This window comes from Anser cygnoides, chromosome 1 (genome assembly GCF_040182565.1).
Source record: "Anser cygnoides isolate HZ-2024a breed goose chromosome 1, Taihu_goose_T2T_genome, whole genome shotgun sequence".
NCBI lineage: Eukaryota > Metazoa > Chordata > Aves > Anseriformes > Anatidae > Anser > Anser cygnoides.
Genome location: NC_089873.1, coordinates 57,875,001 through 57,887,336, shown reverse-complemented (window position 1 = coordinate 57,887,336; position 12,336 = coordinate 57,875,001). Strand labels below are relative to the sequence as shown.

General features: G+C 41.8%; 2 protein-coding genes across 2 annotated transcripts in view; one reads left to right on the top strand and one right to left on the bottom strand.

Moving 5' to 3' along the window:
- TIMP3 (TIMP metallopeptidase inhibitor 3) overlaps positions 1 to 8,811 on the top strand; it is a 37,423-nt gene extending 28,612 nt beyond the window's left edge. Inside the window, exons 3-5 of the mRNA XM_013180857.3 lie at positions 2,896 to 3,007; positions 3,381 to 3,502; positions 4,164 to 8,811. Coding sequence (XP_013036311.1) covers positions 2,896 to 3,007; positions 3,381 to 3,502; positions 4,164 to 4,361 — 432 coding nt within the window. The 3' untranslated portion in view covers positions 4,362 to 8,811. The remainder of the gene's footprint in view (positions 1 to 2,895; positions 3,008 to 3,380; positions 3,503 to 4,163) is intronic.
- SYN3 (synapsin III) overlaps positions 1 to 12,336 on the bottom strand; it is a 234,639-nt gene that overhangs the window by 118,009 nt on the left and 104,294 nt on the right. Inside the window, exon 8 of the mRNA XM_066996909.1 lies at positions 11,518 to 11,607. Coding sequence (XP_066853010.1) covers positions 11,518 to 11,607 — 90 coding nt within the window. The remainder of the gene's footprint in view (positions 1 to 11,517; positions 11,608 to 12,336) is intronic.

Here is a 12,336-nt window from a genome sequence, read left to right as displayed (position 1 = left end):
GACTCTTGCTAATACTTGGTTCCCTGTCATTATGTTTCCAAAAATACACATTTGTGGCCACAGGAGGACTCCGAGGGTAGCAGTTAGGAGAGAGGCTAGCTTTATGGTTGGGCTTCTTCTGACTGGTCCAATAGCCCTTACAGGATGTGTTGTGTGTCCCCCAAACATGCTTTATTTGTTTTGAAAGGAAGCATCTGTAGAAGATTGTCAAATTTCCATTTTCTTCCTGAGGACCAAGGTCGTAGTGAGTTTTCTTGAGTCATCAGAGGATGAGGGCCCCGTCTGGCCCCAACCCTGGGCCAATGAACACGGCAGCTGCTGGCACTGCTGAGGGTCACTGGGGTAGAGCTGAAGGGCTTTTTGAGGGGCTGAGCGTGCTTCCTTCAGCAACCATGCCAGTGCTGTCCCCATGGGAGTGTGAACAGGAAATTAAATGGAAAACAGATCCCAGTTCAGCATTACCTTAGAGGCAAGGAGTTACGTAGAAAGATGCAAGGGTCCTGTAGAAAGGACCTGAGCAGCTCCTCAGAGGAGTGATTTACCTAGATTGTAGGCCCTTTCTGCAGGGGGGATCATGGGCTCAAAGCATGCTTGTGCATGTGTAAACCTTGTAGCACAGATGCTTATTTAGTCCTACACTACCTGGAGCTTAGCGCTCTGAATGACCGATCACTGGTGTTGCACGTGCACAGCATCCAGCTCTCTGTAGTGTAGATAATGCACTGGCTGGAGAGGCTGGGCAGCCCCAGCTGTTATCTTAGCTAGTCTTATCTGCTTAGATACTGCTATCATAGCTTCTTGCTGTAACGCCCACTAGAGTGGGGTCTAAACACATGGTCTTTAGTCAGTGTGTGTTTCCTCACAGTATCCTTGTGAGGCAAGGCAGAGCTGTTTTGCAGATGAGGAATGGAAGTGCACTGAAGGCTAAATAACTCATCCAAGGACACATAGGATGCCTGTGCCAGAATCTAGATCTTCAACTGTTTTGAGGGTAACTGGAAAATCTGAGTAGGTCATCCCATACCAACAAAATTGCAGGAATAAAGTAGAGATGAGGCAAGGTTCAGTTCTTCCATATTCAGCGTAAGACTTTGCTCACTTAAGGACATGATACTTTATTCCAAACATACTGTGTCAACAGAAGCTCACAGATCATGATTAATTTTAAAAAATGCTTTCCTTGCATATTTGCAGGGTGTAGAGGGAAGGCTGGAAAACACAAACCCTCTGGAATGTCTTTTACTGTACACAGCAGTGCTGTTACTGAACTGTGATAACTGCATAACATGCTGATTAGGGTAATGTCACTAAGGATGGAAAAAAAAACTTACAGGCACTCCCTGGATGCCCAGAAGGTGGTTGGACATCTGTGCATAGAAAAATTAGTAGTATTTTGTTTTTATATGCAGTATCTGGGTCTAGTATAAAATCCATTAAATCAACAGACATCTGTTCACTGAATTCATAGAGGTTTGAAGCAGGCTGCTAACACCAGAAAAAATAGCACTGATGAATTCTGTGGAAGAAAAAGGGTTGTTGTTTTCTAGGTGGGGGAGTGGGGGTGGATAGTGAAAGACGAGCAAGTGGGGATGCATACCTTGGGGTAATAGGGTAATAGGGGACTTCAAGGAACAGAATACATCATGGAGGAAAATACTACCACTTAGGTGACACAGCAGCAGGAATCTATAGCTCTGGGACTTTCTAGGATTTTTTTTTTCCTTTCATGCCTCACCTTATTAATAGTTAAAATGAATATGAATGTGTTCTTTATCAGTAAAGCTGATAGAGAGAAGTATAGGCTGGGAAATGATATGAAACAGTGATTCTCTCAGCCTCCTATTGTTTTCTTAAAAGAATCTTTTTTTTTTCCACTTTTAGAAGTTGGCATTTCATAGAGTTGGTGGGGAAAAAGAGACCAAATAATTTAAAATGATAACCAAATTTGAAAGATGAGATTTGGAGTAAAATCATCCCCAGTGTTCCAAAATAGGATATGTTTTATTGGGTCCAATGTACACATGCAATGGCTGTTTCTTTGTTGTGCACAGACTTCAAAGCATGTATGAGTTTCCATAAATTGCAGCAGTAAAGTCAATTCAGATAGAGAGACATGCTAATTCTTGATTGATTCCAACTGCCAGTATATCTGTGAGTTCATATTTCAATTAAATTGAATTGTATCTTGGCTTCCACTTAAAGGTTATGAAAAAGGGGAAGAAGCATAGCGGAATTATGTATACATGATATTTTCTTTATGGCACCCATCAGTACCAGGCTAATTTTAGGAGGTGGGGTAGAATTCTGTTTCTGCTTTCATTTAGTTAGTGAAACATTAAATCCTTGCTGAGGTCATCAGGCGTAGCACATGCTAGATGTTTGAGAACGAGGCATCTGGGATGATGACTTAGATCACGCACCAAAAGCTTGATATTCTTATAGCAACAACACTGGAAAATAGGGTCATTGTTTAAAAGAAAAATCCCTTAGTTCAGAATAAATAGTTTAAATCACATGAAGGAGAAAGAATCCAAACTTGAACTAATTTCTCCCTGATTATAAGCTACGTAAAGGAAAAAAATGTTCAGGATGTTGGCAGAGCTTGCAGTGTCAGTGCACTGCTCACTTCATGCCACTGGAACTAATGGGAGTGGGAAAAGTGGTTGCTGCGTGGAGTTGCAGTGCCTTGTTACAGGTGGGTATTCTGTCCTGGGAGCAGATCCAGTGGGGGACTTCCCTCAGAGTCCAGCTAGTTCTGTCAGTCCTTCATCCTAACCACTAAAAGTTCACTGCTTGAGTTCACTCCCATGACGGTCAAGGAATATAGATTGTAAAGAATTGAAATGAAAAGTTTTTATCTCAAGATGACTTAAAGTTTTTTTATTCTTTCTCTAGATGTACAGGGGCTTCCAAATAATGCCTCATGTTCAGTATATCTACACAGAAGCATCTGAGAGTCTTTGTGGAGTGAAGCTGGAGGTCAACAAGTACCAGTATCTGATTACAGGTAAAAGACAATGCGCTTCATGATGAAAACATCGTCCATTCTATACATACAGCTGCTAAGGACATGGCAGTTGCCAAGCCTTGCTTCTCGCGAAGGTGTCAATTCACTTAGTTTTGCACTGTTGTTGAGACAAGCTTGACAGTATTACTCACCTACATGTTGCTGCTGGTGCTTACAGCTGACACAACACTCCTAACGTGCAGAAGTGCTGTAATCTTGCTGGCCAGCGATTCCTGAGCCAGTTCATAAAAAAGAAAGCAGTTGTTGAACAGCGACTGAAGCCAAACATATTGAGAGCATTAGTGGTCTCAGGAAACGAGCAAAGCGCTTGAGCTGTGAAGTGCTAACTTGTGACCATGTCTCTGTTTTCAAGGCCGCGTGTACGAAGGGAAGGTTTACACTGGCCTGTGCAATTGGTATGAGAAGTGGGACCGGCTGACTCTGTCCCAGCGTAAAGGACTCAATCATCGTTACCACCTGGGCTGTGGATGCAAGGTACGTTGTTTTTCCTAGTTGGGTGGTACTAAGACATTAGAACCCTACAATTCTGTTCACCCTGGCTGCTGATACCAATGATGTCAGTGAACAGCCAGGAAAGAAAATGGAGGACAACAGTTTTTGCAGGGAAAACAAAACAGCGTAGCTTTAGTTGATAGCAGAGAAGAGATAATCAAATAAAGATGCAGTGTCTATATGCCTTTGTAATTCTGTGTTGGAGTTAATTGGGGTTGGAGAAGCCTTTTAGAATCCAGGCAAAATCATTTGCAGATGACTGAAATCAGGTACCAAAGTCTTGGCAAGATAGGGACAGCTTTTTTTTTTTTTTTTTTCTCCCGTGCAAACAATTTGAATAGTTTAAAACTCAAATCCTAGCAATGGCACAAAGATTTTGTTCATGAACAAAAAACCCAGACCCGCAAAAACATAAACATAAGCTCAAATTTCCTTCACCTGAGAAGCCCCTTTGACTCTGGAGTTACCTGCATGTGTGAAGTTAAGCACATGCTTATGTGCTTACTAAACTGAGGCTGAATTTTGAGTTAGTAAGTAAGGTTCTAGGGAGAGGAATTTTGAAATCCCTGTTTCTAGTAAAAAGTCTTTTTATATAATGTTGTTGTTCCATGTCACCTTACCTGGTTGCTCTTTATAATTATAGATCAGGCCCTGCTACTATTTGCCCTGCTTTGCCACCTCCAAGAATGAGTGTATTTGGACAGACATGCTCTCCAACTTCGGCCACTCAGGATATCAAGCGAAGCACTATGCCTGCATCCAGAGGGTAGAAGGTTACTGCAGCTGGTATAGAGGATGGGCACCTCCAGATAAAACGATCATCAATGCCACAGATCCCTGAGTGCATTATCCCTTCCTTATCTCCCCTCTCCCTTACTTGTGGCTGATCTTCCTTTGGACACTAACTCTTACCAGATCATGATGATGACAATGAAATTAGTGCCTGTTTTCTTGCAAATTTTAGCACTTCGAACACTTACGGAAAAAAAAAAGAAAAAAAAAAAAGAAAAAAAAGGAAAAAAGGAAAAAAAAAGTCTGTGCTACCTTACTGAATTTGTTGTAATCACCTTTTCCATTTTTGATACCACTCATTTTGATCAGATGACATTTGGGAGCTTACTTTTGCACACCAGAGGGAAAAATGGAAGAAAAAAAAAAAGATGGAGCTCTTGCTCTCTTACATGTATCATTAGCTGTAGCAATATAATCTCTATTTTTTTAGGAAAACAAAAATCTAAAAACTATGCCGATTAGGCACTGTATTCTTCTATGTGCTGGCTTCCCCTCACCCCCTTCTCATGCACTAAGTGCTGAAAATATGTAGACAAATCTATTTGAAGGAAAACAGGTTTAATTAATCAGATTGGCAAATGAAACAAACCTAAAAGAAACCCAACCTCAACCTTGGAAAAAATAATGTCCAAAAGAAATCCTCCTCTGTGGGAGAGATTGGCAATGTGATTGACTCCCGCAGTGGGAGAATTCACCTGGTGTGTCTGACCACATCATCTGGTAAAAGCATTGCTGACTGATTGTCCTAGCTAATTCAGTCACAGTGTGAATGTAACAGCACATTTAAAGTTCTGGCTTTCCACAGAACAAAGGAGAGAGTATTTCATCTTTTCATTGTTTAAAAAACAAAAGCCACATCCCCTGTGTTCAGGGAGGTAAATCCATCTGCAGGAGAGCAGATGAAGTGCTGTGCCATCCTGTTTTGAGCAGCATTGGTCCCTGAGATCTTTGCAGCTTTGCTTCAACGGGAAAAACAGCTTGTAAACACCTTAAACTAAACAGATACGAAAATACCAACTGTAAATCAATCACATGAGAGAGGGAAAGGGGAGACTTGCTAGAGCTCTTACTATAAAAAAAAAATCTATTGCCAAAATAGTGTTTTGCTGAACTAAGATGTATATACACATAATGACATAAGCTATTTTTGACAGGACGTGGACTTTTTTGGTGTTGTAAACAAAAGAATGGTTTGATTGTGTTTTAAAGACAGAAATATTGACATTCCGAGTCAGTGAGTTGTTTTTAAGATATTGAAGCTCCAGCGTATCTGCAGTAGTGGCTACAGTCATTGTTTCCTCTGTACCCTAGCACCACGGTTCCTCCCCTGCAGCTATACTAGGCACATTTGTTTATATAGTGGAAGGAAGTGTGTGTGGGGGCTAGGCAAGGAAAAGTGGTCTTCTAATATGTGCTGGCTGGGATCATAAAATTTCAGCTGCCCAGAGGATTCCTTCTGTGTCAAGTGCTGTTTCCCCTCTAGGCACTGTTAAGCATAGCTCTGTGCATGTGCTCATTACTGTGTCCTGCAGTGATGTGGGAGGAGGAGCCTTACTGTCTTGTGCTTTGCTGTCGACTGGAGAAGTTTTTTTCGTTCTATTTTTTTTTTATTAAGAAAACTATAATATAATTTTTCTTATCAAATAAAAGTATTTTAAGTTTTAATGATGGTGAAGAAGGGGCGCTGGCAAAATGGGTGACTGAGTTTTGGACGGGGAGGGCTTGGGCAGGGAGATTACGCTTAACTTCATTTTTGTATTATTATGATTATTTATCTTAAGTCTCCATATATCTTCAACTCATTCCACTTAGAAAGCAGAGCTGCCACCAGCAGGAAAAACTGCTGGAGTGATTCCAGCCTGGGGCAAAACAGCATTTTGTAGTCAGTGACCTTCACAACTACTGGAGTTGTTTGGGGGCCTCTTTGCTAAATGGGAAGGAATGGGTGTCTGAGGTGGGTCCTGATGAATTTTTGTGGTCCTTCTGTGCTACCAGAGCTCTGGCAGATGTACATGCCTTGAAATGTCCCATTCCCTAGATGAATTGTTGCAGCAAAAAGTTTGTAGCTTCATTTTTAAGATGAGCTTCAAAGGGCATTTTCAAAGAGTTAATGTAGGAGGCGCCTAGGTTTGCTGTGTATTTTTTTTTCCAGCGGCTCTGAGTGCCGATACAGAACAAAACACACTGCGAGTCTGTTGGATTTTCCTGTGATTCAGGCTTGGAACACTTTCCAAAAATCCTCTTCCCTGTGACTACTCCTAAATGATAGGTTGGAGATGAGAGGGAGAGTAGGGCGCTTCACAGCACCCATCATAGGATCGCGTGGTGGGTCAAGGATGTTGCCCCTTTTGGCAGAACACGGGACTTGGCTTTGGACGCAGGGGGACAATCTCTGTTTGAGCTGTGCACTGCTGACAAAATCTCAGAGGGTCACCAAGGGCAGAGTGGAGCCAGCCTCACCAGTGGTGATGGTTCCACCCTCACTGTCTGCGTCGTGTGGAGTCGGCATCGCTGGAGATGGTCCTCCTCAAGCTCAAGGCGACTTTGCCAAGCGGACGTCTCTTTGAGCTGCAGCCACTTTTCACGGCTTCGGAGGCTAAGTGAGAGTGCCCCCCAATGCAGTGAAGTGTCGATTTGAATTTTCATTTAATTGCAGCTCTGCATATTTTACCTGTCACTGATTCATTTAGCTAGCTGAGACATCACAGTATTGCACTCAAATTATTGTGAAAATATTTGCATTCTAATGCTATGAGGACTTGTGTCCCAAAGTAGGATATAATGTAGCTATGTGCTTTGTAAACAGCAAAACAGCAACCACATTACCAGAAAATGAAGTGAATACCCATTTTATATTGTAGACGGTAAAATATTTCTGAGATGCAGATAGCTAGACCGGCAAGGGTGGGGGTTTGGTACCAAATCTCTTCCCTTGCTGTGTAAAGAAACAGTTCTTAAGGCTTTTAAAAATGTGGAGCCAAAAGGAGGGGGAAGAATCCAGTAAAAATACATTTCTTTTGGGAAGCTTCTTAATTATGTTTCTGTGCATGCTATCAGGGACATGTATTTCTTGGGCTAAATTTTAGCTTGTTCTTGCATTAAGAACCTGACCGAAGGTTCCCTTGAAGCAGGAGGGAGCCATTAAATGGATTGAAAAGGCTCTAAATCAGACTCAAAGACTTCTTCCTTTTCTGTCTACTCTCTCCTTTCTCCTGTCCTGCTAAGTCACTTCTGCTTGCCAATGGACAAAACTCTCCCTCATCAGAACAGGCCATGCAGGATGTGGGCATGCCAGGGATGGGGATGTGAGGAGGCAGGTATGACATTCTCCCCAAAATATTAGGCTCTGGAACATACAATGGCTTGCAGCAGCACACATCACCTCTCCCATGCTTCTCACCTCACCCTGAAACCAAAGGTTAGAGGGAACTATCAATGGCACATCTCATGTGAACATGTCCTTTGGGCATGTACAAGAGGAGGCTTTATTTCCCCCCCCTATACTTCACGTACATCAGCACTATTATAAGTAATTTTAAAAGGGCATAGGTCATTTCTGGCTGTTGCCTTTTGTTTTCTTATTTATAGACAATTTCCTTATTTGCTTGAGAGTGCTTTCCCCTTTAGAATCACTATATATATATATATATATATATATATATATATATGAAGGTTGGGAGTGATTGGATTCAATTTTCCTTTTCCAAAATGGTAGAGAGCAGGAGGAGATCTGTGCTTGGAGTACACTGAATAAAGTTCTCCTGGAATTGCTGAGACATAGTGCTCCCCCCTCTGTGGGAGGCTTCCCCCTCCCTTTCATGCAACAAAACCACAATTTTAGGCCTAAACTCCTGTTTTGAAAAGCTGCAAGATCCTTTAGATAGGACTGTTTGAAAACCTAAACGTATCACCAGATCCCATTCATACTGGCTGGAGCAAAGTGCTACCTCAGGGTGATTGATGGCAAACACACTGGTGTTTTTCACAGTAAGGACTCTTGAAGTAAAAGCCTCGATGGGAACAAGCCTCCATTCTTTCAGATGTCTTTGAAAAAAAATATTTATAATGTCTTTTCTAGCTTAGAAGGAAGGGCAGGACAAAATTTTTGCAAAACCTTTTTTTTTTTTTTTTTTTTGGAATAAGTATCTTTTGGAGCTACCAGTCTTCACAAAAAGCTTAACAACCCACTAAATGCTGCTGCTTTGCCTGTACTGGTTTCTCATTCTTTCTGACAGTCTTTCCTTCATAGAGCCACTCTGCTGTTCCTGATAGTCATGGAAATTTGGGGAAGGAACCAAACCTGCGTGAAAAATCTTGTCCAGAAGGAATGTATTTGTTGCTAAATTTTCTAGCACTGTTTACAGTTTTCCTCCATGTTATTTATAAATTTTATATTCAGTGAATGTATATTGTCTTTTAAGGTAATGTTGCATAATGTTCACTTTTTATAGTGTCCTTTTATTCTAAACAGTAAAGTGGTTTTATTTCTATCACAGACATTCTGTCTCTGCTTCACTTATGTTAGTTTCTGTCCACTTCAAATGTACACAAATGGATTTGCAAGTGGATTTATTCATTTCCTTCCCTTTCTTGATACCGTTTATTGGGCCCAAAGCAGACATTCTACCTCTGGCAATTCTTGCTCTTTGGCAAAGACGACATCCAGTAGTTCCTCCCTCTTTCTAAGAGTCTGATCACTTGAAGGCTTGTTATTGGGGTCATAAGCCCAGGAGAGGTGAAAAATTCTTTTTGAAGTTAACGTAACCCACTTGTTAATTGGCCATAGGGGGTCACTACGGAGCAAGGCAGTCATTATGGTTAAGTCATGTAGCACCACCAGTAGGGCCTTAGACGAATAGTTGCCAGATTTGCTTTTATTTCTAGTAAACAGGGGGAACGGTCAAAAGGTACATGCCCATAACAAAGAAAATGGAGATTCATCATTCAGATCTTTTCTGCTCTGAAATGTCAGAGCCTTGCATCCTTTATGCTTAAGGCTGGGTAAAAATGCCCTGTTGAAATGAGAAGGAAGCTTCAGAGAAAGCATTTTCAACTAAATTAAAATGCTCACTAATATGGGCCTCCAAAACAGCTGTTAGAAATTTCCTTTATGTCACTTTTACTTTAGGAAAAATCACCATTCTCCACAAGGAGGAAAGAATGAAACAGACATCTATATCTGTTCTGTGTTTCATCCAAAGGTTTAGAAAGTAAGCTTTGGAAAGTTTTAGACATAGAGGGATGAGGGTCTCTTATGTGAGAATTTCATTGCTTGAAGTATGTCACATTGCAAAGAAGTAACACCATAACTCTAGTTATTAACATTCCAGGGGGGGTCAGCCACCAAAGTGCCAGTGCTAATTGGAATAGCTTGAAAAAAATCTCCAGGAAAGGAAAGAAAAGACTGGGGAGGGGATATCATTATGATTCCTGACACATTGAGAAGCTGATGCACAGTGGGCAAGTTTCACAAGCATTTGATGGAGTGATGGCTGCAAAACAGCTTGCCTGGCATAAGCACTTACACTCTCAGCCCCTTACACTCATCCTATCAGCCCAGGATACTGTGAAGATGCATCTAGAAAGATCTTAGGAAGTTACACAGACTCATTTGCCCCAGGCAGAAGAGAAGGGCAGACCCCCCACCTGGGAAGGGCAGGTCTTAATTTGCCCAAGTGGATTGTTGCCTGTGTAAATGTTTGGAAAGTGACTGATTTAAATCAGATTACTTAAGCTTGCATGTCAACAATAGTGTGTGTTCAGATGAGATTATCTACAGTTTAAAAAGGTTCCTGTATTCTTTAGGAAGTAAGCAATAGCATCTGCAAGTAGGTGATAAGTTATAAAGATGACAAATACATGAAATTAAGATCAGTGCTTTGCTAAACCAAACTACTATACCAGTAATAAATGTGTTTACATGCGGAGGAGTCAGATTTCCAGAAATAAAAATAATGCTAAATTGCCAAGTAACATATTTGTAATGAAAAGCCTAATCAAATCTTCCAAAAATACCATTCCTGAAGTGATAGTCAGCCAAAGTCAAAACTGTCCTGAGGCATTACTCATATCACAAATCCCTCTTTATAAATCAGTGGTGATTAAATGCAACAGGATTTAAGAACTAATTTTTCTTAAAAAATCTATAACCAACTCTTGCTCAATGTATAAGGACCATGCATTTTTTTATTGGTCTTAAACACTAATACAGCTCTTACCACTGCATTACTTGAGTGTTTCACAGTATGACCGTACTTACCTTCATGATGTGCCTTTGAGGTATGGAAGTGCTGTTGTCCCCTCAGGACAGTTACAGGGCACAGAGAATTGGAACACAGAGCTAAAGCAAGGACATTTCAAGGCGTTCAGGTAGCTAGTGCGCACCAGTGTGATTTTTTGCAAGAATCTAAATGAGGTTTCTTTTAGCATTTTGAAGCTCCCGCTCGGCACCAATTTCTGCCATCAGGTGCCCACACCCTATTACACATTGTGGTTGGCCCACAGCATAGCAAGGAATCTGTGGGAATGGAGGGATTTGAATGTTTCTAGCTCCAGTTTGATATTGCAATACCCTCAACCTGCAGGCTCTAAACCCCACTTGAGTTCTCAATCAAAGGGAAATAAACTCAGCCATCTGGTGCCTTGCACATGGGGTCATGGTTCACAAACAGAGGGTCTCAAGAAAACTCCAGCCAGGTAAAAAGAGCCACTAATCGACCAATGTAAGTTGGGAGGAAAAATTTGCCAATAATTAGTCATCCTTGTAACCCAAAGGAAATGAGACATCAACAGTTTTAAATAAAGCCACTCAACCACATTCTCCAGGACCAAAGCCAAGTGCAGCGGGCACTTGTGCATACCTCTTTGGAAGGTGCCCTAAGATGTTGGGACAGTGTCCAGTAGCCACGCAGAACACAGGATATTTAGGTGTTGACAGGAAGACTAGAGCCCCAGAGCCACTGGTCAAAGGAAACATTACAAGCTGAAACAACTTCTTTTATGAGAAGTCCAGTTTTCGCAGAGTACCTAGTCAGGCCGATAAACATTTCATGGATGGCAGTGACATGACAGGCCAAGCAAACTGATGTTGTGAAACAAACATCTCTTTCTGCCCACATCCCAAATCTTCAACATATCATAAACAACTCACGTTCATTGCTTCTCCCCTGCCCATGCTAGAGTCAGAAGAAAGCACAGGTACTCACCATCTGCTTATGGCTTGGGAAGAACGTTTGCTCCACAAGGGGGAATTTCTCAGGACCCAGTGAGCTGAAGATTTTAATGAGCTGAGAAAACTTCGGGTGGATAGAAGGAGACAAAAAAAAAGACACAGTGGATGTCAGTGGCTTATTGTGTAACAGGTAAGTTCTTGCAAAACATTCAGATACTGGTGAAGGAGGTGAGAGAACTGAGAAGAGCAAATAGATAAAGTACTCGCTGTAATTACCCAGGGCCAAGCTGAACGGTATACACAAACCTTGGACTAAGAGGAGGGGTTCAAGAGCCAGAAGGGGATCAGTTTGGGTTTAGTTACAGATCTGCTATGAATAAGCTTTCCTTTCCAAAGGTGGTTGGGGAAAGGGTGGGAGGCCCATCTTGGCAGAGGATAGGGCTCAGAGGAGTGACCAGGCAGGAAATCAGTGCCACCACTCCTGAGCAGAGACAAAAGAAACCCAAGCTCTCCAGCTCTCCCTTACATCTTTGTCCCATGGCCAAAGCAAAGCAAGGCACCTTTACCCATTGTGCTGAAGGGAGGGAGAATTGCTAAGGGAGAAGGGTGACTAGAGGAAAACCTGCTTTGATTGCTAGACCAAGGAAGCACAAGCTAATCATAAGCCAATCATAACTGCTATTTATTATGAGCTGAGGGTCTCCCAACATCCACCCAAGCAGGGCAGGAGAAAGGGGAGATCATCTACTCCTCACCGCCCATTGACAAGTCTCATGTTGCCGTTGCCCCAGCCTGTCAGCATGAACATCATGGTTATCACCACTGTTACAAACTGTTTATCAGTCAGGCTTGT